The 27,920-nt window shown below is 38.3% G+C and overlaps 4 protein-coding genes across 5 annotated transcripts in view; 1 reads left to right on the top strand and 3 right to left on the bottom strand.

The window, feature by feature from the left end:
* The window catches only part of LOC127657207 (ezrin-like), a 28,623-nt gene extending 19,771 nt beyond the window's left edge, over window positions 1–8,852 (bottom strand). Inside the window, exon 1 of the mRNA XM_052145899.1 lies at window positions 8,696–8,852. Within this exon, the coding sequence (XP_052001859.1) occupies window positions 8,696–8,707 (12 nt within the window). The 5' untranslated portion in view covers window positions 8,708–8,852. The remainder of the gene's footprint in view (window positions 1–8,695) is intronic.
* Window positions 8,853–10,558: 1,706 nt separating this feature from the next.
* LOC127657258 (T-cell activation Rho GTPase-activating protein-like) lies at window positions 10,559–14,934 on the bottom strand. Its single transcript, XM_052145977.1, has 10 exons — window positions 14,838–14,934; window positions 14,541–14,614; window positions 14,340–14,393; window positions 13,911–13,980; window positions 13,533–13,696; window positions 13,233–13,394; window positions 12,998–13,107; window positions 12,713–12,881; window positions 12,432–12,540; window positions 10,559–12,033 (listed from the first exon to the last, which is right to left on the bottom strand). The coding sequence occupies exons 2-10, from the start codon at window positions 14,565–14,567 to the stop codon at window positions 10,970–10,972; spliced, it is 1,929 nt and encodes a 642-aa protein (XP_052001937.1). The 5' UTR covers window positions 14,568–14,614; window positions 14,838–14,934; the 3' UTR covers window positions 10,559–10,969.
* A 929-nt stretch (window positions 14,935–15,863) lies between these two features.
* LOC127657168 (neudesin-like) lies at window positions 15,864–20,088 on the bottom strand. Its single transcript, XM_052145842.1, has 4 exons — window positions 19,868–20,088; window positions 19,668–19,728; window positions 17,625–17,728; window positions 15,864–17,382 (listed from the first exon to the last, which is right to left on the bottom strand). The coding sequence occupies exons 1-4, from the start codon at window positions 20,003–20,005 to the stop codon at window positions 17,206–17,208; spliced, it is 480 nt and encodes a 159-aa protein (XP_052001802.1). The 5' UTR covers window positions 20,006–20,088; the 3' UTR covers window positions 15,864–17,205.
* A 604-nt stretch (window positions 20,089–20,692) lies between these two features.
* pacc1 (proton activated chloride channel 1) lies at window positions 20,693–27,874 on the top strand. Of its 2 annotated transcripts, none has more exons than XR_007972228.1 (8): window positions 20,693–20,836; window positions 21,683–21,779; window positions 21,870–22,082; window positions 24,840–24,994; window positions 25,074–25,216; window positions 25,291–25,432; window positions 25,647–25,764; window positions 25,940–26,088. XR_007972228.1 is itself a non-coding variant. In XM_052145667.1 (8 exons), exons 1-8 carry the CDS (start codon window positions 20,801–20,803, stop codon window positions 26,099–26,101), a joined length of 1,056 nt encoding a protein of 351 aa, XP_052001627.1. In that variant the 5' UTR covers window positions 20,693–20,800; the 3' UTR covers window positions 26,102–27,874. The 2 variants fall into 2 exon arrangements, 1 of the variants encoding a protein (XP_052001627.1); XM_052145667.1 differs by having other exon boundaries at window positions 25,657–25,764; window positions 25,940–27,874.
* Window positions 27,875–27,920: the final 46 nt, after the last annotated feature.

Raw genomic sequence — 27,920 nt, forward strand, 5'->3', positions numbered from 1 at the left:
ATGCCCGCCACGGCCAGCCAGCCAGCGCCCATGTCGGCCACGGTCAGCCAGCCAGCGCCTGTAGCCTCGACCGCCCCCATGGCCACATCCCCTGTTGGCCGAAGACGTCAGAGAAGGAAGAGGGCCCCTTCTCCCCAGTCTCGTCTTGTGCTCAAGACCGCAGAGGTTCCCTCAGAGTCTTCCACGGCTCTGCCGGGTTCTGCTCCGCCCCCAAAGTCTTCCACGGCTCTGCCGGGTTCTGCTCCGCCCCCAGAGTCTTCCACGGCTCTGCCGGGTTCTGCTCCGCCCCCAGAGTCTTCCACGGCTCTGCCGGGTTCTGCTCCACCCCCAGAGTCTTCCACGGCTCTGCCGGGTTCTGCTCCGCCCCCAGAGTCTTCCACGGACCTGCCAGCCTCTGCTCGCCCCTCAGAGCCCTCGCGGGCTCCTCCTCTCAAGCCTCCCAGAGCTCTACCCCTCGAGCCCCCCCGGGCTCCGCCTCTCAAGCCTCTCAGGGCTTCCCCTCTCGAGTCTCTCAGGGCTTCCCTTCTCGAGCCTTCCAGGGCCCCACCTCTAGAGCCTCTCGAGTCTTCCACGACCTTTTTCCCCGAGCCTCTCACGGCTCTACTCCCAGAGACTCCAGAGCTTCCTACGGCTCCGCCTCCCGAGCCTCCTACGGTCCGCCTCCCGGGCCTCCTACGGCTCCCCCTCCAGAGCCTCCCACGGCTCCACCTCCCGAGCCTCTCACGGCTCTGCTCCCAAAGACTCCAGAGCTTTCTACGGCTCCGCCTCTCGGGCCTCCTACGGCTCCCCTCCAGAGCCTCCCACGGCTCGACCTCCCGAGCCTCTCACGGCTCTGATCCCAAAGACTCCAGAGCTTTCTAGAGCTCCACCCTCGAGCCTGCTACGGCTCTACCCCCCGAGACTACAGAGCCTGCCAGGTCGTCGCCTCGGGGACCTCCCACGGCGCCACCTCCCTTGGCTCCACCTCCAGAGCCTTCCAGGCCTACCTCGCTAGAGCCTCCCACGGCGCCACCGTCATCGGCTCCACCTCCTGAGCCTTCCAGGCCTTCGCCCCTAAAGCCTCCTTCGGCTCCACCTCCAGAGCCTTCCAGGCCTACCTCGCTGGAGCCGCCCACGGCGCCACCGTCATTGGCTCCGCCTCCTGAGCCTTCCAGGCCTCCGCCTCTAGAGCCTCCTGCGGCACCACCTCCCTCTACCCTGTCTCTTGGGCTCCCCATGGCGCCGCCTCCTCAGCCTCTCAGTACCCCGCCGAGTCTCTCAGGGCTCCGTCTTCCAAGGCTCCGTCTCCCAAGTCCTCCACGGCTCCGCCTTTCACGGCTCTTCCCTGGCCCCCTGACCCTGTCCGGTGGCCCCCTGACACTCTCCCTGTCCTGTGGCCTCTTCCCTGGCCTCCTGACCCTGTTCCTGTCCGGTGGTCACCTTCCAGACCCCCGGTCCCAGTCCCTGTCCTCCAGTCGCCTTCCAGACCCCCTGACCCAGTCTCTGCCCTATGGCTGCCCCCTAGATCTCCCGACCACCCGCCTGTCCACTATGTTCCCCTGACCTTACCTTGAACTGCCCATGGACTGTCTCACTTCCCTTTGTCTGTCCCCCGATCATCCTGCACCGCCTCCCGTGGCCGCCAGGAGCCGGCCCTATTCAGAGGGGGAGTACTGTCATGAACCCCGCTCCTCTGCTTCTCCCCGCATCGCCTAGCACACACACGCACACTCCCTCACTCCGCCCCTCGAAGCTTTTCACGCTCTTTTTGCTCGCTCGAGCCCTCATGCCCACTTTGCTCCTACTCGCTCACATGCTCAGTAGGCAATCTCCCTTCCTCGAAGTTTCTCACGCGCTTCAATCCCCAGAACATTATGACCACCTGCACTCGCGTCATCTGCACTCCTGCAAATTAGTTTCACCTGCACTCGTCTCATCACCTGTTCATTGTTTACACCTGCACTCGTCACTATATATATCACTACCCTTTCGTCTCACGGTTGTTGGTTATTGTATTTAGTTTCCCGTGTCTTTGCCCCCCGCTAGTCTCGTCTAGTTTTGCTCTCCTCTTGTTTACCGCTTAGCTTGCCAGCTCCCCTTGTTCCCCTGTCTTTTGCTCCCACTAGTTATTCTATATCTTGATTCCCCGGCTCTCGACCTCACGCTCCCGTTGACTACTCTTCACTGGATTTGCATTTGTTTTGTACTGTTGCTTTGCTTTGTGAATAAAGCAGTTTTTCCCCGACATTGTGACTGTCTCAACTTGTGTTCGCTACACTTATAGGTGGTTTGAACAAATTCAACAGATAATTCAAGGTGTGACATTATTAATCTGTGATACTATTATATATTTTCCAATCTATCAGGTTTAGCCTTAGAAGGAAAATGTTTGGCCGATACCGATAACAATACCAATACCGATATTTTGCCACTTACCTTATTTTGTCATCAGATCACTGTTTTACTTGATTTTTTGGCCAAACATTTTAAAAGGATAAAAAGATAGAAAGTAACTAAATAACATAACATTTTGCAAGACCATATTGCAATTTGGGGGTTCACGGTGGCTCAGTGGATAGCACTTTCGTCTCACAGCAAGAAGGTCCCGGGTTTGAGTACTGGCTCAACTGGGTCTTTCTGTGTGGAGTTTGCATGTTCTCCTTGGTTTGCGTGGGTTTCCTCCAAGTGCTCCAGTTTCCACCACAGTCCAAAAAGACATGCAGGTTAAGTTAACTGGAGACCCTAAATTACCCGTAGGTGTGAGTGTGAGTGTGTATGTCTGTGTGTGTTGCCCTTTGATGGACTGGACACCTGTCCAAGGTGTTTCCCTGCCTTTGGCCCGAGACTGCTGGGATAGGCTCCAGAACTACCCGTGACCCTGCATAGTATAAGTGGCTATAGAAGATGGATGGATGGATATTGCGATTTCAGTCTTAATTAAATCAATCGTGCATCATTAATGAATATCAAACCGATATCTCAGAAGTCAAAGTATGCTGGTTTCAAAGCGTTTTGGATGGTTTCTCTCATCATCTAGCATATAGGTAAGTGTCCAAGTCAATTTATGGCATTTTTTTCCACCATTCAATTTAGAAAGAGAAAGTATACAAATGTAATAAAACATATCCTTCTACATATTGTAGCTATTATTATTTCTGGACTGTGCATTTGAATTCACTCAAATTCAGTTTTTACAATGTGTGTTACTAATGAATTATTTTCATATCTGAATTTTCATGCTTATTACCGATATGCCGACGGTATTCATTTGGTCAATAGCTGGGCAATTAATATCGGCCAGCTGATACATCAGTGCATCCCTACTTTTGGAACTTAACACGTATTAAAACCCAGCAAGTAGTGTGCACTCAATAAAACAATGAGGGTTGTCTATACACATATGAAACAAAAAATCAGTTTACAGGAGAGATTCCATGATTTCAAACTAACACAGTCAGAAAGACATTTCTTGTTCAAGATCACATCTCAGTCCAGCACACTTTACACAACCTTTCATAACAACCAAGTGAACCTTGACAGAGCCTTACAAGCATTGTCAAAGTTACACAACCTTCATGTGAGCTTACTCCAGAGCTGTAAAGATAAACCTTTTCAACTTTCAACTAAGAAATTATAGAAATGGTTTTTAAGTCCAAGACATGTGCACCTTAAATCTGTCAAATGCTTCTTTCTTTTTGATGCCTGTTGGAAAAGCATGGAATTCAAACTCATCTCATAAACAGAATTAATTCATATTTTAAGTATAGAAACATCAGTTTGTTAAATTATGAGAAAAATGGCAACTGCTATAATACTCACACTGCAAGGCTGTTAAACCCTGACAGGCGTATCATAGTATTTAGCCACCTCAGCAAGTAAATGATCTGCAGTTTTGACTGCAGTTTAACACCTGTTGCAACAATATGTACTGCTTGATTTAAAACTCTTAAAAATCAATGCATTTTCTCTGTTGGTAACACAGTAGTTTAGTGCTAGTAAAGTTAAACAGAACCAAGACATATTACAATTTTTGTGGCTTTTAGTCCATGTCTATTAACTTTGAAGCCATTCAGTAGGTTATATATGCAAGTGTGCACAAAGTGGTGTTTTTACTTTTTAGCAGATATATGCTCAATTAACAGTCTTTCTCTTCTGGGAAAATGGACCTAAAATATTGATAACTCATGCTGCACTACACTGATTTTTGTTGTCCAATCAATTGCTCTCTAGAAGGAAAATGTCCATCTCCGGCAACCGACAAGCAAGTAGCAAATCATGGTAAATGGCTATAATATAACTAAAGCTTACTGGCTGTTTTTAAAACAAAAACAACCCCTTTGATACAACCAAAGTTCCTTGTAAATACATCAACACAGGACACAAAAAACTGCCCTCGTCAAGCCATTTCATGGGGCCTTTCATAAATCAACATAATCAGTCCTCTAGAGATCTGATGTCGCAAATATATTAAAACAAAAACAAAAAAAACCTAGGTACAAAGTGTCCAAGATTCTGGGTTCTGAATATGCAAGGCTATCAGTGTAAAATAATGCTGAGTACACTATCAACTAGCCAATAGATAAAGCATGAGAAAGTCACAGCTCTCACTATTGTATCTGAACCCATGTGGTCTACTTATACTATACTAACATAATACTAAAAGCACATATGTTTCTGAAAATTATATATCTTTTAAGTCTGAGGGTCTTGTCAAGTGGCCAACAATGTGGCATAATGGTTTTACTACATCTTTTGAGTGGTTTATTACTGGCACATTTACAACTTTTTGTTATCCACAGGAAGAAAAAAAATAATAATCTCAATGCCAGCCTGGAGACGTAGTCTATAATCTTCAAAGCTTGTCCTCCCGGTTGGATTTGTCCTCACAATGGAAAAGCCAGCATGAGGGCCACTGTTCAATTCAGCAGTCACCATATCCATTAGCAACCATGAGCTATTTACCAGAGCAACAAATTTTATTTAGCCAGTAGAATGGCTCAGACTACGTCAGAACTCAGTGTGACCCAGAGACGTACCATGAGGGAATTTTCGGGGAGGCAAACATGTTATCAGTATTGAAAGATCAAACTAATACAAGACTGCAGTGGGTTTAAACGTCATGTTTTATTATATGTTTTTTGCTGGTAATTATGCCCCTGTATACAGATGATTTCATCTTCCTGATGTCTTAAAATAGTCTTGATCACTATTGATGTGTTAAAATCTTTCTAAACACTAACCAAACACTTGTCAATACAGTAAACGTACTGACTATGATCAATGCAAACATTTATAGGCTATATGAAGGGAGGGCCCCATTCCACGTATGGTAACACCTACGCATACAGTATCTAATACAGTATGTGTAAAGAAACTCTATCTTCCATTGCTTCATTAAGACAGATTTATATATGATATGATTTCACTGATATTTAGGAACATTTTGAGCGTTTCCATTTACCTGTCATCTTGACCACAAACAATCTTGATCACACATTAGCATGATACTGAAAGCTAAAATCATTACATAGATAATGACTGGTTATGAATGGGGAAGGAGGCCAATTTCGTTTTCCCTTCATTTAGCCTTTTTCAGAATTATTTTGGATGGAAGCAGATGCAAGTCTCATTTGCCTGTGTGGCATGAAGTACCTCAAAGAATGCCAGTCACTGTATACACTCCATTCCGCTCAAAACACAGATATATCACAGATATACACAGACTCAACACAGGCTCCCAGGACCTATTAAGTTTTAAATAAAACAAAATAAAAAAGGTATTTGGTCACTTAAAGGATTATTTTGGGTTCACTACAAGTTAATCTCAATCGACAGAATTTGTGGAAAAAAGCTGATTACCACAAAAATTATTTCAATTAAACCCTTCTTTTCTTGAAAAGAAAAGAAAAAATCGAGGTTACAGTGAGATACTTGCAATGAATGTGAATGGGGCCAATTTTTGGAGGGTTTAAAGGTAGAAATGTGAAACTTATAATTTTATAAAAACACATTAATTCTGCTGTTAAAACTCATGTATTTTTTTAAACTTTAAAGTTGTTTAAATCATACATTTTTACAGTTTTAGGGTTTGTTGACTTTACATCGTCATGGCAACAAAGTTCTAAAATTGGCTATAACTTTACACAGAAAAGGTTAGTAAGCAATTTTATCACACTAAAATCAAATTAACACGTATATTGTTTATGTAGCCTGGAGAAGTGAGCTGTCCAAGTCTCATCAGCTACTTGGTACCTCAGGGCTCAGTTCTTGGGCCACTTCCCTTTTCTATATACACAACATCACTGGGACCCATCATTCAAGGGTTCTCTTACCACTGCTATGCCGATGACACACAGCTCTACTTGTCACTCCAGCACAAAGATACCATGGTGACTACTAGAATCTGGGTCTGTTTGGGAGAGATCTCGGCCTGGATGAACACCACCTTTAACTTAACCCAGTGAAGACTGAGCTCCTTGTCTTTCCAGCCAACCCTGCTGTTGAACACAACATCACCATTCAGCTGGGTTCAACTACAATAACGTATTTCAAAACGGTCAGAAATATAGATATAGAAATATCGATAACAACTCGATTTAACAGACCACATCTCATGTAGATTTCTCCTCTAAAATATCAGGAAAATAAGACCTTTCCTCTCTGAACATGCCACACAACTTCTTGTTTAGTCACTTGTCATAAATAGACTGGACTACTGTAACACTCTAATTGCAGGCCTCTCTGCATGTGCAGTTAGGCCCCTGCAAATGATCCAGAATGCAGCAGCACGTCTGGTCTTTAATGAACCAAAGTGTGTTCATGTTACACCACTCCTTGTCTCTCTTCACTGACTGCCGGTTGGTGCACATATCAAATTCAAGACTCATGCTGACATACTGAACAGTCACTGGGTCTGCTCCAGCATACCTAAAATAATTTCTGCAGTGCTACAATCCCACCAGAATCCTGCAGTTGGCTAATGAGTGGCACCTTGTTGTACCAACACAAAGAGGCACCAAAACACTTTACTGGACTTTCGGTTTCACTGTACCACATTGATGGAATGACCTTCCCAACACCATATGTGAAGCAGACTCACTGTCTATCCTCAAAAAACAGCTAAAAAACACCTTTTCCATGAGCACTTAACCATTCACATATATATATATATATATATATATATATATATATATATATATATATATATATATATATATATATATATATGTATTCTTGTTGCACTCTAATCTGTCTTGGATACTACTATTCTGATGATAGTGAAACTTGTTAGGCAGCACTTTTCATACCAATGTCTCCTTAAGATGAATCGCTAATGATGTATTATTCCTCTGTTGTAAGTCGCTTTGAATAAAACCATCTGCCAAATGTATAAATGTAAATGTCTTGTGGCTATACTTTTGACTGGTGAGTATTATAACGTTTAAGGATTGGCCCCTTCACTTCCATTGTGAGTGCTTCACTGTTACCCAGATTTTTGCTTTTTTTTTTTTCAAGAAAAGGAAATAATTTTTTGTGTTAATTAATATTACACTCATCAAGTATGCCTTAAGTGTCCAAATACTATATATATATATATATATATATATATATATATATATATATATATATATATATATATATATATATTTTTTTTTTTTTTTTACTAATTTCTAATTTTACTAAAACAAAAATTATTATCCCAACTATTAAAGGATACCTAAAGAAAAATCCTGATCAGTTAAGGTGGATTACATGGAACCTCTCTTGAATGTTTGTTGGTCTAGTTATGAAGACGTCACATCCGGGCATTCAAATACCATAGTCAATTCAACAAAGTATGTTCGCTGTGCAGCACAATCTTTATCTAGCTAATCTTTTACTTAACAGCATTCTGCGCCCACGAACACAGCATGAACTCATCGCCATTGTCAAGTTACTGTTAATGTGTAAAGATCTTACTGAGGCATGTTAACCATGACTTGAATAGTTATTGTCTGAAAGTTTAAGGTATCACCATATTATGAAAAAGGGGTATAAAGATGCCAATATAATTTAGAAGAAAACCACTAATTATAAGCATTAATAAGATAAGTTGTCGTCACTACCGGGAAAATGCTGAGGCAATATAGCAATAAAGTGCTGCTTTAACTTGCTTTAACTGCTGACAGACCCATCTTTACTGCCCAAAAGAGGTTTTCTTTTCTTTTAAGATCATATATCTTGTCAATCAGAATAGATTACCAAAATAGTGATTATGTACCTTTAAAAATGCCAAAGTTCAACTAAGCTTTGAATCTTGTTTGTAATGGAATGTGAGTCCTCTTCAGGAAAATATAGGCTCAGGCCTATTTCAAATTGTAATATACTGTAATTAGACACAATGCAAGAAAAGCCACTAAATAACACTGTAGTAATAAGATGTCACGTATGCATCAAATCATAACACAATCTGAGAAACAAAATCATGATAGCATTATATTAACTAAGCTTATGCATTAATATATGATATTATCATTAATTATTCAAAACAACAATATTTCAATAATATAATTAAATAATAAATTAAGATACCAAATGCCCAAAACTCAAGCATTGTGTAAATATATTGGCATGGCTGTATTAATTTGTTACCATTTATGACATGGGCACAATTTCTTCTATATATGTAAGCAAATAAAAGAGCTTTATGTTTACTAAAAAGAAAAGACATACTCACAGGCTTGGGCATTGTCAGTCTTATGTGGGACTCGTTTCTAGGGAGGAAAGTTAAACTGAGGAAAGCGCTGGATCTTCTGCGCTTTTATGCGTCCGATGTAAGAGTAACGCAATGAACGCTGACTGTGAGACTATTTTCTGACTCATGTTCGATAGATGGTGTCAGAGCCTCGCCCCAACGATATCTAGTACGATAAGTTAGACAAGTCGAGTTAAAGAGTGCCAGAAGCTCTCTGCTTACAGCATACCTGTGGAAACTCGACCTTTGATCGAGCTCAAATCCGGTTTTCACTTGAAGCGCGACGAAACTAGAACGCGCGCGCTTGACGGACACACAACTTCGTTGATTACTGTGGAAGGGTGTTGTTGCTCGCTAGAAATATGGATGTCAAAGTAGAAATCCTGCTCTTTTAACAGACAACCTTCACATTCCATCATGATAATCTTTACGCGCTAGGTGCAGAACATGCATGGTGAATATCTGGTCAGTTCTCTTCATTTGTAGGCTACTTAAGTACAGATACAGCAAATAAACACAAACTTCATAGATCCACTAAATGTCACCTTAAAGGAATATTCCGGGTTCAATACAAGTTAAGCTCAATCGTCAGCATCTGTGGCATAGTATTTATTGATAACCACAAAAATAAATTTATATTTCTAAAAAGAAAAAAATAAATAAATCTGGGTTACAGTGAGGCAATTACAATGGGGCTAATTTTTGGTGGGTTTAAATGCAGAAATGAGAAGCTGAAAATATTACTAAACCACTTACATTCATTCTTCTGTTAAAACGCATGTATTATTTGAGCTGTTAAGTTGTTTAAAGTGTCACTTTTACAGTCGTTGGTTTTTAGAGTTTGTTGAATACATCGTCATGGCAACAAAGTTGTAAAATTGGCTATAACTTTACACAGAAAATGTTAGGAAGGGATTTAATCACATTAAAATCATGTTTATACACACATTGTCTACGTCTTGTGGCTTTGCTTTTATAACAGAGAGTATTTTAACGTTTACAGAGAGATTTTAACGTACCCCATTCACTTCCATAGTAAATGCCTCACTGGAACACATATTTCACATATTTAAGAAAAGGAGGAGCAAGTCATAATGTATTTTTGTGCATTATGCCACAAATTCTGTTGATTGAGCTTAACTTGTATTAAATCCGAAATATTCCTTTAAGACCACATGGTTAAAAGTAATCGGGTAGTTGAAGCATACTGCATCCATAGACATTTTTTTTCAACCTCATGATTTTAGATTAAATTTAAATGAATATGTATCCTAGGTCCGGTAACTGGAAACTTCTTTTGAATTGTTCATGATTTTTAACACCTTTTAACCTACATTTGACTTATATTGATTGCCAACATCATATAACCCTACAGCTCTCACCTTGTTACCCAGGGTTGAGCCTGGTCAGTACCTGGATGGGAGACCTCCCGGTGAAATCTAAGGTTGCTGCTGGAATAGGTGTTAGTGAGGCCACTATGGCTGCCGTCGCATCATCCAGGTGGATACTGCACACTGTTGGTGGTTGAGGTGATTACCCCTACACTATGTAAAGCACTGTCTAGAAAAGTGCTATATAAATGGCCTGCGGTATATGTATAACCATTTTTTTAAAGTAAAAACTTCCAAGTCTCATACAAGCTGAATACATAAGAATTATAAAAGAATTAGGAAACTGATTTTACAAATAGTTTCATATGGAGTATAGCATTGCAAGACCATTAAAATAAAAAGTTAGTTAGAAGTTAGAAAACATCTAGAATAATGTGTTTGTAGATGCCATTTGGTTTAAATGTTTGCTTTTTAATGCAATGACATTCATACATTTTAAATGTGGCTAATATTTTTAGGGGCCACTGTATTTCCAGGCAAAAGTAATTCGGTTAAGTGGTCTTTGTTTTATGTCTTCATTTTATTTCAAGACATTAACATGTTTAAACTGTTATGCAATTATGCAAACATTGCACAAAAAGTCATGATCCCATGTAGTGACATTTCCTCAAAGTGCCTTTCAATAAAACATTTTGTTGTTGGGGTCATGAAAAAGAAAATTGATAAAAAAATTCATTCAACATCCATCACAATTCATCTATTGGGTTGCTCATCGATTCTGAATTGTACATTAAGCTCAACAAGTTTTGTACATTATGCAAAACAAGCTCTGTTTCCAAAAGGCAAACTACACTAAACACTGTACAACAAAACATTTTTTGTCATAAACACACACAATTTCTCCAAAAAACGGAAAAACAATAAGTCAAACATATGTCTCTCTGACATGTTCCTGATTACACCACACTGGTGAAGAATCTTTATACATAGTTTCAGATGTCGACCTCTGTCTCAACTCTGATGAGGCTCCAATCAGTATGCTATTACAACCTGTCTCTTTATTGTCACTGTTGTGGATATCACAACTTTCATTCCTAGAAGATAATGTATCTTCACTTGGGGATGTGGAACGGCTGTGTGTTTGCTTTGATAAACACATGGCATCTTGAACAGTCAATGAACCATGGTTCGAAAGAGCAGGATGGGTTGTGTTCTGAACGGCCTGATGATAACTGGGAGGATCGCTTGGTGTTCTGCTGTCCACCTGCTGGAAAACCTCCTCAGTAGACAGACGTCTCGGCTCACATAAAGAGGAGAATGATTCTGGATTGGGATTCAGTACATTTGGTAGAGTCTGGCTATGACGCAAGGTTCTCTCGATGGCCCGCTTGGTCGAGCCACTTCTTCCAAAAACTGTCCTGCTTCTTATCTGCGCAGTCTTCATTGATTGTGAGCGCCTTTTTTGTGTCTCTGATTGCCGGGTTGGGAAGGACTGTTTGCGTTGAAGAGCCTTTCTCTGATAGGATGAAGGGGCAATAAGAGGACTGTTGTGGATAGAGCTCTCAGAAGCACTGGAGAAACAACTCTCAAGTGAACTTGAAGAACAATAGGAGCAGTCTTTGGAGGTTGGGTGGGCCTCACATTTAGGTACCAAACCACAGCTTTTCCCCAAGCTGTTACCTGCTCTCAACAGAATACAGTCATCAGAGATTTGCTTTGTTAAAAGTTTGTCATGAAAGTCCATCTCTGTCTGGCTCCTGGTAAGAGCAATGTGCTTCTGAACACCTTGGCTGAAAACAAATGTTGGCTCTGAACGTCTGCGAATTAAAAGATTTGAAGTCCATGGGTCCACAGCACTGGGGTCTTCCTGGTTTTTCTCTTCGAGGACAGATTTGATAGAGTCCATGTCAGAAAAACTACCCTTGTGGCCATCTGCATCAGGGTCATTACTGTCATAGGCAGAGTCATGATGGTGTGAAGAAAAAGAATCTGAAGGAGAAAGCAAGGATAAATAAGGATCAAGGATTGTCTACATTTGCTTTGCTATGTCTGTGCTACCCTATGATATAATTTAAGGAATGTAACAGTCGCCTACACACTAGTGATTAGTTGGAAGTAGGAATACAGCGAATTGGATTTATGAAAGGACAACCAAACCCACATCGCTGAAATTCTCATTGGTCAACAGTGTACATCAGACTATGTTGCCACAAAAGATAAACATTTCTCAACTTTGGTCACATGACGGAAAGTCACTTTAGCATATCTTTGCATTTCTGATGCACCATCCCCATTGATATCAATGGATTTGCAGCAGTCTCTGACACAGCATAAACTCTAGTGTGTAGGCGCCATTAAAATTTTTTTTTACAAATGTTAAAAGCTACCTTGGTTATCGCTGAGTTCATCTTCATCAGAGTCTCCAAAGTGTGTCAGGGCTTCTTCACCGAATATTTGACAACAGTTGTCAATGAGGAACTGTGTCAGATTGGTTACCTGGAAATACAAACCCATCAACGTTAGAACTGAACAAAAGCGACTATTTTTGGAAAATATATAAACCGAGATCCCATGAAAATAGTTCAGGAAAAGCAATTAGTTTTAGTTTTACATAGTCTATAAGGTCAAGACATTCAGAAGTCATTGTACAAAAGCATTATCCACTCACCTCTTTCATCTTTTCAACATTGTCTGTTTGCAGCAAGTTGGGTGAAATGCACACCGCTAGATTTCTGGAATCCATCTTGTTTTTATCTGCGTTCTCGCTTATGTGGTAGAGGAGAACAATCAAATGTGTCAAGAGCTGAATATTTGGCTCAGGAAGCTTCTTGACCACTCTGAAGACAAAACAAAGAAAACCCGGGTTACAATTACAGTTGTTTTTACACGAAACACACTGTGACATTAAATTCAATTCAACCCAATTGTTTATTTTTATTAGATAATAACTTACATTTGAATTTCTGCTATCTTCTCAATTGTATCTTGCTGTTCCATTGCAGTAATCCAGGCTTTGTACAGGTCCACCATTAGCAAACTGCCAGGCAGGTGTCTCAGAAAGTCCTGTAATCAAAAACACATTGATACTATATATTAATGACCAGATATGCATATCGCTAATAAGTGGTTGACTGCATTTCTTTGGATCTTTCAAAACAACCAGCATGTAGCACAAAGTCAGTCCATACCTTGACCAGATCGGCAAGCAGAATGACTGACTGCTCTCTCAGATCAACTTCAATCCCATCATTGAGTTGTGCCTTGATCTCTCTCAGAGCCCTGGCGTTGCCTGCTCTCCTGAACACCCCTTCAGTATAGTGACCCTTTCTTAGCAGCAATGTAAAGATATCCTGAAAAGTAAATTGAGCCAAATACAATGAACCACTGAAATGTCTGAAATCCCAAAACAATGTACTGTTTACCCTGTGTATTTACTATTATACCCTATTATGTACTGAATTCTGATGAAGAAAGTGGTGGAAACATACCATAATTGGTTTGGGAGGGCATCCATCTTTTTCACAGACATCAGACAAGGCTTGTCCAAACAGCGGCCTTTGGGGATGTACATTAGCATGTTTGGAATCCATGTTATTTTTCTGTACATGTCGAAAAATGCTCCTCCAACGCCTTCGGTTGATGTTCATGTTTCCTGATAAAAATTAAAAAGGAACAGTAAAAATCTACACATTCATTACAACTGACAATAAAACTTATAGATAACATAGTTTTTAAAGTAATCTCCATGTACTTTGCATCTGGGAGATTTTGCTTTTCTCTTTTACATCAAAAGTCCACGGAAACATATTAAGGGCAATGCCATTTGAAAAAAAAGAAAAAAAAGAAGAAGAGAGATTCTTTCTTACCAGTGTGGGAGTTGTTGGTCAGACTGGCATTAGTCTGCTGACTTAGGGAGAGTCCCGATTGGGTGTGAACCTAATAAAAAAAGAAAAAAGCAATGAACTAGAGAGTAATATCAATGCCTATTTTAGAACCAGTTCACTCAACTCATTTCAAAAGCACAAGCAATAATGTGAATACAAACTGAAATCTTTCAAAATCCAACTGTCAGAACTAAACTTGTGGTAAATAGGGGATGTTGGGGTGGTGCAACATAAAGAGTTTAACAGATCAAGCCATGTCGACATTAAACCATGTGTTGACATTTAAGAGGCTTCTCAGGTGTTCTCAGTGCTTAACCTTCAAAGAAATCTATCTTTTCACTAATCCATTAATCAAAAGGTGTTAAGAAGAGCTGTATGCAGAAGATCTTGGGATCAATACTGTATACTTACAGTTGAGGGTGGCATGCTGATTAGGTCCACGTTGCTTTGGATCAACGATTTAGACTGAAACAAATAGAGCATACATGTGTTAAACTTGTCAAAGAGATTTAGGGAAGTAAACCAATTCAAATACATACTAATCATTTTCCATGATGACATTAAGGGACAATAGATGTGTGAAACTGAGATGGGACGAAGGTGATAACTTACCACGCCGTGGCCACTCAGCACCTTCATAGGTTTATTGTGATGTCCAATAGAAACAATCTTCTTGGTCAAATGATCTGTCCAATGGAAATGACTTGTCAATATACAGTAGAGCTTGCAGTTTCATTGATGTTTGTTCAGCAAATCAATACAAAACTTAACATACGTTCAAGCAATGAGGCAGTATATTAATATATGTGTAATAATGCATTATCAATAAGTTAACAGCTTCAAAATATTGAACTAATAAATATAGGCAATAGCATATCAATATTAAATGAAATATAATGCATTACTCACCATGTAAAACATTCAATCAGCCAGTAAATTGTTCACTGTGGGAGGACTGGAGAAAGATACATTGATTCACGAGCAGAACAGACACTACCAAGATACTCAGACAGACTGAAGTGAAACAGCCCACAACAACACACAAAATGAAAGTGGGCGGGCAAAGGGGAAATTCTGATGTGCAATGGAGACAGGAAGCAGCATCACGGCTCCCACCATCAACACCTTTTTAGCTACTGTATGAAAGCCAACTACGTGTTGTGGTGGAGAGTGGAAAGTGAGATATTGTACGTCACTCATGTGAGCATGGACCTAACAGGTAACACATAGGTGGAACCATGAGAAAGTACATATCAAATGACATAGCCAACATGTTAAAGGCCATGCAGATCGTGACATTCAAACAGTTTACCAAAGCATTCTGCATTAGTGTAAAACAATTGTGGAGACAAAGTAATAGTCAACTGAGTTTTATATCTTTCGCCAACCCGCCATCATTCAGAATTATTTTACATTTATATTTCAATATATCTACCCTACTTGCTTGATATCAAGATATTTTTTGTTTTTATAGTTACATTCACTTTTCAATTCACTTTCAGATTCTTAAAACAAGAGACTTTGTTATACTTGTGATAAACAAGATGAGATTGGATAGACGAGAATTGCTTGAAGCTTGGCGAGCATTTATTGTAAAGGCACTTTTACAATGATTAATTGTTTTGCTGTAAATGCTAATGGTACCCGGGAATCTTTTAAAGAATCAAAAAACATCATTTTGAGACTCCAAATATTACAGTGTTTGCTAACTGACTCACTGACTCTCATGAAACCAACCAGCCCCCATGTTTTCATGTGAGCTGCATAGTGGGCAAATTCAACATGAAAATAAAGGAACGGCACTTGCATTCTCACCTACTGCTTACAGTCTCAATGGAAATTAGGTCACTGACATCTCCTCAGGAGCCTTTCATGTTTTTGAAGTTAAATGTGTAGGGGTGCTATGTTAAAAAAGTTAGTAAATTCAATACCATATCAAGCTTGGAATGGTCATTTATTTCTTTATGCATGTTGTTAAATCAGTACCATGGTCCAGTTCAAGTTCATACAACAGTTTGACCCACATCAAGCTCTCCTTGGTTTGTGTGTTTCTAAACAATATTGATTACAGTACATTCCATTCAGAATTAAAATATCCCAGATAACACTACCACTCAAAAAGAGGATTTTTTGCTGCTTGTTCAAATTATTTAATTAAAATAAAATAAAGCAATACATTTTTAGGGCATGTTGTCATGACATGATTTCATTGCGAAGTTTAATGGAAGTTTGGAAGTTGGAAAATGGAAGTTTACTTAATCCTTTTGAGTTGGGACTACAAGAATACTTTATGTGGTGTTAATGTAGCATTGATTAAACTGGGCAGGCTTTACATGGGACTCAGAGGGGGAGTAAATGTTTAAAATAAGTGTTATCTTATGTGTTTTTGTGAAAGATTAATAGTAATGTTTATAATGAATTAATAAAAAAAAAAAATTGTGTGTTTATTGTTTTGTTATGTTGAGATTTAGAAGAGTTTCTTTTATGTTGGAGTTTTGGGGGTTACCATTATGGTAACTTTGGTTATTTGAGTTAAACTGACATGTCTGATTTTGTTGGGGTTACCCAAATCAACTAGGTTCTTTCTACACAATGTGTTGTTGAGATTATATAGTAATTCTAAGTAAAGAAAACTTATTTCAAACAAGTGGAACCACTGACCATATTAAATCAAATTCAGCCAAAGAGCTGTGTGTGTGTGTGTGTGTGTGTTAACAATACAGCAAGCAAAGTCACATAGACAAACATATCTCTCTCAGAGTGGTGTGTAACACTTCTGGTCATCAAGGACATATCTTTATAACAATATAATTATGACTGAGAAGCTGTTTGAATGACAAAAATCAATACTTAACTTCTTAATATATAACACGAATTACCACAAAGAAATGTAAATTATATGAATCACCAAACTTTCCCTTTGTGTACAGTGAAAGGAACCAAGTGATTTAATGCATGTTTACAACCATAGACACGTTTTTACAATTTAAACTTAATTTCTTAGAACAATAATGTAAAAACACACAAGTCAACTATTTATTTAAAAAAAAAAAATAATCACACCTGTAGGTGATCTCATTTGAATAACCTTCAAGCCAGCCCACCAGGGAAAATCCCACGGGGGATAGTATGCATCATAGTGTTTTCTAGGTTGTGGGCTGTAAGACCACCAGACAACACCAAATCAACACCTGCCCACTTATACAATGAGAGGTCACAAACAACTATGATATGGATCAGTTACAATCAAATGTTGTACTACGTTTAAGTCTTAGAATCAAAATTCATCTTTAATGCTAAAATTAGGTTGATCTTCAGGTTTAAAGTCTTTATTGGGGCTGCCGTCTTCATTGAGAATGCGTCTGGTGGTGTATCCCACGATAGGGTACTTTGTTTTGTACGTGCCTGTGAATATCTGCTCAAGGGACATTAGTTGTTCCTCTGTAAGGCCGGTCTGATAAATAGAAATATGAGACAGGCAAAAGTTTAGAACAGCATAAGGCAATAGTGTAAACACTAAAGGTCTGGTGGAATCCAGTAGCCTATTCCATCAGACAACAGTTCATTTTGAGGAAACAAAGTTTGTTGCAGTTCTAAGTAGGAAAACCCCCAAAATATTTGTTTCTATTTCAAAATTACCATAACACCCTGAACAGCTGTGACAAAATTTTGATCCTGTTAAAATCTTCAACTTACAGTATCATGTGTGAGATCTGCTGGGTCAAGGGACATTTTGGCGACAGCTCTGGACGAGTCCTTGCCCACAAGGGCATTATAGGGTGCACCCTTGCCATAAAACTCTGTAAAATCCAATTATAAATCAGTAATGGTCAGAATAGGCATGTTTGTTCAATGCAATGCTTAGATACCAAAATATAAAAATAGGGAACAAGGCTATGATATCAATTACTTATTTGCCTTTGAAAGGAGTCTTCCTCTAAGAGGTGTCTATGAACGCTTTCAAAGAGTTGCATGAATAGGTGAACATCATGGAGACATGTTCAGGCCATATTTAACCTCAAAATAAAAAATAAAAAATAATAATAATAATTAAAATTATATTTTGTATAAAGAAAGTTGAGCCTATTTTTTTATATATATATTTTTTTGCATTATGACATTCGTTTTGTGACAAATTCTCATTACTAGAATGGGTATGGACATTTTAAATTTGACCTTTTTAATTATGATTCTAACTTGTTTCTCATTATCGTAATACAGTAAAATCCTGTAACAATTTTTTTTATTATTATAAAAACCAGCATAAATTAATGACAGAACAACAAATACTTCCATCATGTATGACAACTAACCATTTAAATAATAATTGCAGTAATGAGAATGTGATGAGAAATGGGTTGTATAATTCAGAAGTCTAATAAATTATTCCATGAGACTCACGATTTTTATGAAAGCATATGATAAGGTTCGGTGAGAAACAAACCTAAATCGAATGTATTATTTCGTGAAAATGTTCACAGACCGTTGATCTCCTGTGCGCGTTCACGATAGTGGACGAGAGCAGTTCACGCAGCCCCCTCGTGACATTGGGGCATACAAGCGAAAATGTGTTTTGTTTATCTAAAAACAGGTCCTCCACAGCGATAGTGACAACAAAACACAACACAGTTGCACACAAAACAGAACAGAACTTACTAAACATGTCAGAAGAGTTTGTAGTCGAAGAATTTATGCATTTCTATGCCAAGCCTTAATGCTCCTCCTTTTCTTTAAAAAAGCAAGGTAACTGAGGCAATGAAAGTGAATGGGAGAAATTTTTTGGCGGGTTTAAAAGGCAGACATGTGAAGCTTATAATTTGATAAAAGCACTTACATTCTTCTGTTAAAACTCATGTATTATTTGAGCTGTACATTTGTTTAAACTTGAACTTTTACAGTCATATTAGGGGTTTAGAGTTTTCTTTTTACATTACATTATCATGGCAATGAAAAAGCTGTAAACTTGGCTATAACTTTTAACAGAAAAGGTTAGTAAGCAGTTTTATCAAAATAAAATCATGTGAACCCACATACTGTCTTATGGCAACGCTTTTGAAACAGTGAGTTTTTTTATGTTTCAGATTGGCCCCATGCACTTCCATTGTAAATGCCTCACTGGAACCCAGATTTTTGCTTTTTTTTTTAAGAAAAGGAGGGCCAAGTCAAATTCATTTTTTGTGGTAATCAATAATATGTCACAAATGCTGCCGATTGAGCTTAACTTGTATTGACCCCGTCTATTTATATTTATCCAACATACCCTACCTCTTCTGCCATACATTCCCTTGAATCTGTATATAACAGAATTGTATTTGTACATACACACACAACACACATATATATAAAGAGAGTCTTATTGTGTATTTCTATATATTCTTCTATTTTCTATTCACTTTATATTTTTATTCATTTTTTAATTGTATTATTATTAGTTGTAGTATCAGTAGTAGTAGCAGTATCTCTGTCTTGTTGTATTGTTGTGCACTGGAAGCTTCTGTCACCGAGACAAATTCCTTGTATGTGTAAGCATACTTGACAATAAAGCTCATTCTGATTCCAAACCCAGAATATTCCTTTAATGGAATTCTGATTAATTAAAAAAATATGATAATATTCATATTCTTAAAAATAGGCTTAATTTTCTACAAACAAAATATAATTACGTTGACCTTTTTGGAGTGAAATATGACCTGTTTTGTGATATTCACACATTCATGCTGAAGTTCAATAACATCTAACCTTTTCCAGTTGTGACGTCAAACACAACTCCTTTAATGGCCATGTAGATTGGTTGGCCATCCTGTAAAAGGAGGAGGGGGCACGTTTAAAGAAGTTGAGTAAATACTAAATGCATTTAGCAATTAATTGTTACCTGAAGATAACTTTCTCATACATTTCATAAAAGATCAGTACTTTAGTGTTTCTTATATCACACATACCTCGCTCCCATCGTATCTTTTTAACTCTTCCTCGGTGAACAAACGCACCGGTTTCGAGGCTGGTTTTATGTTTAACGTATCATTAGTAGAGCAAACATGAAGTAACATGAAGAATAAAACACTATATGCATAAAACATTGTGACTATTTATTAGCTGCAGGAACGAGGGGTTAGTATTCCACTTCAGTTTCCTGGTTGTCATGGAAGGATCGGTCAGTGTGTTTCCATGCGGTCTTTCATTCACTGATCTCGGATCAGCTTTCACAATTAGAGTAGGAAATGCTCGATTTGTTTCGGAACAGGATCATGTGATTGGTGCTTTCGGACTTAATGGTTTAGTAAATGTAGCGTTGGTTTTTTTGGGGCTGTAACCATGTATGATTTGCAGTTTGCCCACAACTTCTGCTTCGGGATATTTCTAAACTTCCACTTGCCTTGAAGTTTCTGTTTTCGAATTCACGTGAGGTGGACCGGAAGTGACGTCCGCCACTGCTCAAGTTACTTGGCATTTAAAAGCTTTACCCATCCTTAAACCACCAGCGCTTAGTTTTTTTGTTGTTGTTATTTTACAAGACGAAGTCCTCATGTACAGCTATACTTTACAGTCTCATCACTACTGATGAACTGCTATTTTTAAACGCATGGCAGTGTTAATCATATAAGACAACTGTTAAGGAAAACAAAGTGTGTTACAAAATTGCAATAAAAAAAATCATGGAAGATTTTGCGTTTACTGTTAAGTAAACGTTCAAAGAGAAAGTATCCCAAGCCCATCCCAAATGTAACAGTGATGTCACGCTTGGCATGTTTTTGGCCATTGGCAGTGTGCCTCACGAGAGCTTCTGGAGGCTATCCGTTAAGATACGAGTCTAACCGTCTGGATTCCGCTCCTGCTAGACTTTAAATGCCCAACATTTTCAGAGGCCAAGCAAAATGCTAAGGAGAGAAACATCACGATCCTATCAGGAGGTAATGAAACTACTGTGTGAAATGTGGTTTGATCCATCTCGAGCTCATTCATAGTTTCTTATGCAGCGCGCGCTTATCGGTGTTCTGATCGAACGGTTGTGTTCACATGAACTGTGTGTGTGTGCAGATGTACAATTGCAGTCATGTGATAGCAGCGGGCCGCTGTTAGGCTTATTGCGCTGAGACAACATATGTATTGTTGTTTAACCTTCAGATATTACTTCTGCTAAATTTGATCAATGCAGAGGATTAGTTCATTCTTTGTTTTAAGAATACAATTTGAATAAAAGAAAATGTCACTGTAAAAATGAGAAGAGCCCTGTGGAGATCCCCCAGGCACCTTTTCAGTTCACTTTTAGTTTTTGCTGGAAAGATTTCTAAGGACTCTCAGTGGTTCCTAACGTAATCCTATTATAAGGGAAATGCTTTTGATGTTCTTTGAGCAGCATACAACTGGAGGAACCCTTTGAAAAGCCCCTGGACACACTTTAGAAGGTGATTCAAATATCCTACAATGGACACAAGGAAATTCGAATTTGAGTGACTGAGGGAAACCAATGTCAGTCTGAAGTTCTTGCCGGATTTTATAATGATTGTTACATCGTGAATGCTCTTCTTGAAAGAGGATCTTCAAAGGGTTCTCCCAGTTTGGCAATCTGAGTAACCCCAAATGTCTGTTACAGTCTGCTACATATGTAGTTTGTGTACACTTATTTCACTTATGACATGTATGGCAGCATTAGACATTTCAGTAATCAACCATTAAATAAAACATTTAAAGAAACTGTATATGTCTGTCCACTGAGAAACTGCATATGAGGAAAAAGGTCTCTTGTTGCGTTGTAGTTTAATGGTGAAGACAGTGATGGACCACTTGGATCTTGCCAGAATAATGACATCTCTGAAGTGGAGCAGGATGAATCCAGTTGTGATCCTTTACCAGGTCTGGACTTTAATTTTATGTGTTTATATCTGTATGTCTTTTGTTTTTATTGTAGACATTGCTTTAAAACAAACATTCACTGTATTGCAGATGAGGACATCGTGGACAACAATCTAATGTCCATTGCTTTCAACAAGGCTTGCCTTAAGAATGTTTTCACGGCCATCCTTGTCCTTGTTTACTTGCTGCTCTCTACGGTGGCTGCATTCTTGGCCTACCAAACCATATCTGACTTCATGGAGAAGCTCAACCATCCAGTGATGTCTGTTTCATACAAAGAGGTTGAGGAGTTTGCTCCACCAGGTAAGCTTCCTGTACACCGATTTTTTTTAATTATTTTGTTTTACAGTATCTGTCAGATTTAAAGGGATAGTTCATTATTAACCTTGTGTGGAACACAAAAGGAGGCAAACTGACAGCTTTAAAGGTGCAATATGTACTAAAGCATACAATTATCATAATATATTATCAATGATTTAGGAAACATGCTAAGTTGAAATACTGGCTTCTCCGAAAACAGTGCTACAGCCAGTATATTCTACTTCGAAATGTCCGTTCCTGGCTGGAATTTCTGTTTGTGTTTTGGCCTTTGTGATCCCGCCCACAGCCCATTTCCCAATAGTATTTTGACACACCGGGTTGCCAAATTTGAAACAAGTTAGTGGGCAAACACAGCACACTGCAACCATGGAAGCCAGCAATACATCTAGCTAACATTGACAGAGTTATAAAAAATCCACATGAGCTGGTTTATAATTTGCTAACAATAAAAACATTGTAAACGTATACATTAACTGATCAACTTGTAGTGTAAGACTCATTGCTTGTCATTGTCAGTTTGCTTGTTCCTGTTGCGTGTCCTCAACCTGTCAACCCTCATGAGCTTCAAGTCTGGGAAGGAGGAGGCGGCGGAGACAACTCTCTCCAATATTTTTAATTTGGATTGCAGTACCCATTTTAAACTCTTTATGTCAAAAGTTTGTTTCGGTGATTCGTATCAGCTCTTCTGGGTGAACTTTTAGGAAAACTTCTAACCGGCTGCTAAACACCTTCTTACTGCAATTGGTCAACAGAAGGTGTGACCCTAAGCTCCACCCACTTTCTTTACGTTTTTCTGTCTATCAAGATCAGTCGACATGAACACACTGGCGTGCAGAGTTATTAGCAACCTGGTGCAAATTGACCTATGTTCACGTAGAGACATTTTCCAAGGCCATGTCATGCGATTTTTGTTTTTGATATGTTTAATGAGTCTACATAAGGAATTAAATCTAATCAAATACTCTTTAAGTGCCCTTTCACTTATGTGCCATTTGCAACAAAAGCCATTCACACATCTGCCAAAAGTAAGATATGCCTTTTTTTTATCAACATTCTCTGGTCTGTATTCTGCCCATTATTCAATACATCCATCTTTTCAGTAGTAACAGTGTCATCATAAATTACAATAGCAATAATAGAGTGTAATTTGCCATGTATTATGGCCATGTATAGCATATTAGCTCAATAGCTCCATGAATTCAGAATGTAAACGACATATTGTGAATTTTGTACTACATATTACTTTAAATCATCATCGAGTGGTTAAAACAACTTCTTTTATTAAGCTCATGTGAATTCTTCTCTCAAAATAAAACACAAAGTCATCAATAACACATTTTAATGTCACATTAGTTAAGATTTTACATGTAGCATCCTCCTATTTAAATTCTGATCTTAATGCCTCCCACAGAGGTGTGTCAGGTTTCTGAATGTTCGCAAACAGTATACTGTTGCTCGGCTGTTTCAGACTTCATTTTACCTCTAAACAAAGAATGAAGAAGAACTTCTCCGGAAGTATATTGTGACCTTTAGCCACAGACATCATAATTCCCCATTTGTTTATTTTCATTTTTACATAAAATTAAAGTGAATGCCGATGGAAACTTTCATTCTGCCTAACATCTTTTGTGGTCCACTGAAAGTCAAATGCATTCGAAACAATGTAAGGGTATGTCAGTTGTTCAGTGAACTATCCCTTTAAAGGGGTCATGACATGGGTTTTTTTATTGTATTATTATGTTCACTTAGGTGCAATTATAGTATTAATATATTTTTTTTTAAGAAAAACTTTTAAAATCTAGTGATTTATGACCTTTTCCCACCCTGTTTCTCATCCTCTGATTCAAACAGTCTGTTTTGGGGCGTTTTCCATTTAAGACTTCAGTGTTAACGCCCACTGTTATGATTGGCTAACGCCAGTGCCTATGTATCAATTATTGACGCCCCCAGCCAGAACAATATGCAAGTAAACGAAGTAAAAACACTGTGATTATTCATAATGAATGAAATTGCGCTTTAAAAAGTAGTTTAAAGTTTAAAATAGATTACTTACAGTTTGCGTCGTCGTTGTTCCCAGAATAGTCGGCAGGGACTTATCTTTGAGCAACCGCTTTCTGGCAAAGCCAGCATCATATTGAGATTTGTTCTCAAAACAGTCATCCTTAAAATGTACAGAACAAACGCTTAAGTTAACACTGCCGTGACTGGGACGTCCGCAAAAAATAAACTGCATCCATTTTTCCCTGACGTCTGGATCTTTCGGCAGCTTATTCAGAGGTTTTGTTTGACCACAGCCAGGAACAGCACATCTGTGTGGCATCGTAATTTTCCTGTGCACAAGTAGTCTCTGTCAGAGCTCGCTGTCCATCGACTGAACACTTGTGAGGCGACGGCGATACTGAAATGAGCGTAGTTGTCTTGCGCTTAAAGCGTAGTTATCTTGTGCTGGAGGCGGTCATATGCAAACGCTGGTACGTCACTTCTAACCGTCACGTCACTTCTAACCATGAATCCAGAACGAGCTGTATTTTGAGCTTGATTAAATAAATGATTCGTTTAGAATGGGGAGGACGTCTTAAAATATTAAACTTGCAGGACGTTTTAATGATACAAAGACCTCTTATATACCAAAAGATCAAGGCAAATTTGGTTTCTCATCATGACCCCTTTAATTGATTTATTATTGGAGTGTAGAGGCATGTGCATGAAAATCATATAATATTGTTCTTTTATGAGCAGGAATTGTGCTGTATCCAGGGAAGGCACAGTTATTAAGTTGCATGCATCAATATCATGACTACATTCCACCTCCTGTTGCATCAGGCAAATTAGAGAAGGGAAACTGTATAATTGAGGAGGTCATTTATTATGGGCCATATTCAAACCAAACGCAAGTAAGTTTTAGATATTCCCCTCAAGCAATTTTTTTACCTAGTGGTACTATTAATAATCAATTTAATATATTTGTGGCAGAAGCGAGCAATGGTGGTCAGAGGTCCGACTGATGTGAGGAAACGAGAACTTATATTCCTGCAATTCAGCCGGAATGAAACGGAAGAGGATTTCAGCGCAATCAGTTACATGATTTTTGCCAAATTCAGTGATATGCTTGAAAGGTAAATGTATTCATAAGTCTGTCTCTTAATGGTTAAAAACACAATCTGTATAAAATACATAATTTTTCTACCAGCCCAGATAAGGCTGCTTTTATGATGGACTGTGAAAGGAACTACTCAATGTGGACCTTCTCTGGAGGGTTTCGAACCTGGGTTAAAATGTCTTTGGTCAAGACAACAGGGAGAGGGAATGAATCGGTGGAATTTAGGCAAGAGGTAATGCATTTTCTATACAATTTGCCAGTTTTTGTCACATTTCACATGGTAATATAATCAACAGGGGCTATAGCCACCTAGAGGGGTATGTTCCCCCCAATATTCAGAATAGTGGTCAAACAATATTGGGATTTCAATGGCTGATTCTTAAAATATTATATTTGGTCCCTCTCAGTATTTAAATATTTGGTTATAGCCTTGATAATTATCAAAGTTTATTTCAGTCCAGTGTTGTGAAGTACATCGACAAGAGGCCCCCACTGGAGCAAGCCAATGAACTTTTCTTTGTTGTGTTCCAATGGCGAGATCCATTCATACAGCAGGTCAAAGATGTAAGTGGACACATTCAAAAAGCAATACATTTTCATTCATTACATTTTTGTCTCAAATGTTTTATTGGCTTATATAGAGAGTCTCTTTTTTTATGAGAAACAAGATCACTGTTGACCTGGTTGTCCAGATACACTCAGCATATCTAATTAAATGCACCTTATTTTTTCCTAACAGATAGTCACTGCAAACGCATGGAACACCATAGCCATTTTGTGTGGCGTATTCATGGCTCTATTTAAAGCAGCAGACTTTGCCAAACTCAGCATTAAGTGGATGATTAAAATTCGTAAAAGACACTTAAGTGCAAAAATGAGAGAAATGAGCCAAATTGGCTAATTCTTACTCTACATCATAAAACAACAACACTGAACATTTCAAATGGAGTTTTTAATTGCAAATATTAAACACACTCAGAGTTCTGCAAAACTAATTTGGAGTATTACACTTTCATAATTTTTACATTTATGTATTTGGCAGACGCTTTTATCCAAAGCGACTTACAGAGCCCTTATTACAGGAACAATCTCATAATAATGTACTGATGTTATATTTAACTGGATAATAGATTTTAACTTGACATTATGATGTACCTACTGATAGTATTGTGCAGAGGGGATGTTGAGGCACATTTTCTGCAGGTAACGGCACTACAAGGGCAAAGTGTATTTAAGTGGTTGTGACACTGAAATATTAACTAAGCTGGTTGATTAACACCCATTCTCAGTGAGATTCAGTTTGTGGAAATGATGACTAGGGTGGGTTGAAACCGGTTAGGATGAGAGCTGAAATTAATAAGGATTTTGAAGATGTGGGCCATCGGTTATTTTAACTTAACCATTTTAGAACGATCAATAATTGCAGAGCACAAAATGTAGCAATTTTCTGAAGGTTAGAGAATTCTGTTCTAGCTTTTTAAACTTTTGCTGTCAGTGTGAATGTAATATATTTTTATTAATATGATAAATGCTGTTTTAACCTATACAAATTGTATGCAATAATTTCATTGATTGGAAACATGTAAACATATTATTATTTTATCATTCTGATGGACAGGGCTGTTTCTGAGCAAGTGGGGGTCCCTAAGTGAATTTATTGCTAACACAAAATTTGCAATAAATTACCAATAAATAACAAGACAAATTAATAATAAATAACTATAAATAACCATAAAATTAAATAATAATAAAAAAAGACCTTATTAACGGGGGCCCTATTGGCTCGGTGGCCCTAAGCGGCTGCTTATACCACTAATAGCTATTAGCAACGTCCCTGCTGATGGATCTCTTACAGAAGATCTTTGAATTTGTATTTTGATTATTTTTATCCCCAAGTCTATGGTGCTGTGTTCATTTCTAATAATGAAACAAACAAAAGTATAATTCGCCCCAAAATTTTATGAACCTATTTGACTTTCTATCTTCAGTGGAAATCAAACGATGTTAGGCAGAATGTAGGGACTGACCAGCTCCGTCACTGTTCATTTTCATTGCATCTTTTTTCCTAATTTGTTAATTCTGCCTAACGTCTCTGTTTGTGTTCTACAGAAGAACGTAATATGTGTTTGGAACGGCATGAGGCTGGCTAAGTTATGACAGTTTCAATTTGTGGGTGAAATTTCCCTTTAATATTTGCATACATGTGATGGTCAAATGACATGCGCTGGCCGTTTTATATATATGTATATATTTATATATATGTATTGATGTCTCAGGGGACAAAATATGTGTTTTAATCTACTATTCTTAATATTTGATGGGATCTTAAAATGCATTATCTAAGTATTACTGACTGTGTACAGAAATATTTTTTACACAGTTTATTTAATGTATTTATCCCTGTGGTTACTGTTCAATCAAGAATGTTTATGAGGGGGTTGGAAATTATGGCGTAGACTTTTATCTCATGGAGGAATAATGCCAGAGAAAATGATTCTCTCTCTCTCTCTCCTTTCTTATTCCTTTCTGAACTTTTTTAGTTAGCATTCATGTGTATACTACAGTTATGGAATTTGTTTGCTGTTGTAGCTTATGTTACTTGAAATTTGTTTTTATACCTTTATTAAAAAAGTAATTCTGACTTTTTATTTTATATCATAAACTGTTAATAAATCTGCACAATTGTTCTTGTGTCTGTTTATATTTTTAACATTAGGACT

This window comes from Xyrauchen texanus, chromosome 16 (assembly GCF_025860055.1).
Source record: "Xyrauchen texanus isolate HMW12.3.18 chromosome 16, RBS_HiC_50CHRs, whole genome shotgun sequence".
NCBI lineage: Eukaryota > Metazoa > Chordata > Actinopteri > Cypriniformes > Catostomidae > Xyrauchen > Xyrauchen texanus.

Excerpts from the sequence above, each read along its gene's own strand:
- LOC127657258 (XM_052145977.1), bottom strand. The coding sequence starts at position 14,567 with ATGAAGGTGCTGAGTGGCCACGGCGTG. Across the intron at positions 13,981-14,339 it reads TCAGCATGCCACCCTCAACT|GTTCACACCCAATCGGGACT; the intron begins GTAAGTATACAG and ends TTTTTTTATTAG. Across the intron at positions 12,034-12,431 it reads TGAACTCAGCGATAACCAAG|ATTCTTTTTCTTCACACCAT; the intron begins GTAGCTTTTAAC and ends TTTCTCCTTCAG.
- LOC127657168 (XM_052145842.1), bottom strand. The coding sequence starts at position 20,005 with ATGTTTTATGCATATAGTGTTTTATTCTTCATGTTACTTCATGTTTGC. Across the intron at positions 19,729-19,867 it reads AAAGATACGATGGGAGCGAG|GATGGCCAACCAATCTACAT; the intron begins GTATGTGTGATA and ends CTCCTTTTACAG. Across the intron at positions 17,383-17,624 it reads CAGATCTCACACATGATACT|ACCGGCCTTACAGAGGAACA; the intron begins GTAAGTTGAAGA and ends TCTATTTATCAG.
- pacc1 (XM_052145667.1), top strand. The coding sequence starts at position 20,801 with ATGCTAAGGAGAGAAACATCACGATCCTATCAGGAG. Across the intron at positions 21,780-21,869 it reads CAGTTGTGATCCTTTACCAG|ATGAGGACATCGTGGACAAC; the intron begins GTCTGGACTTTA and ends ACTGTATTGCAG. Across the intron at positions 25,765-25,939 it reads TCATACAGCAGGTCAAAGAT|ATAGTCACTGCAAACGCATG; the intron begins GTAAGTGGACAC and ends TTTTCCTAACAG.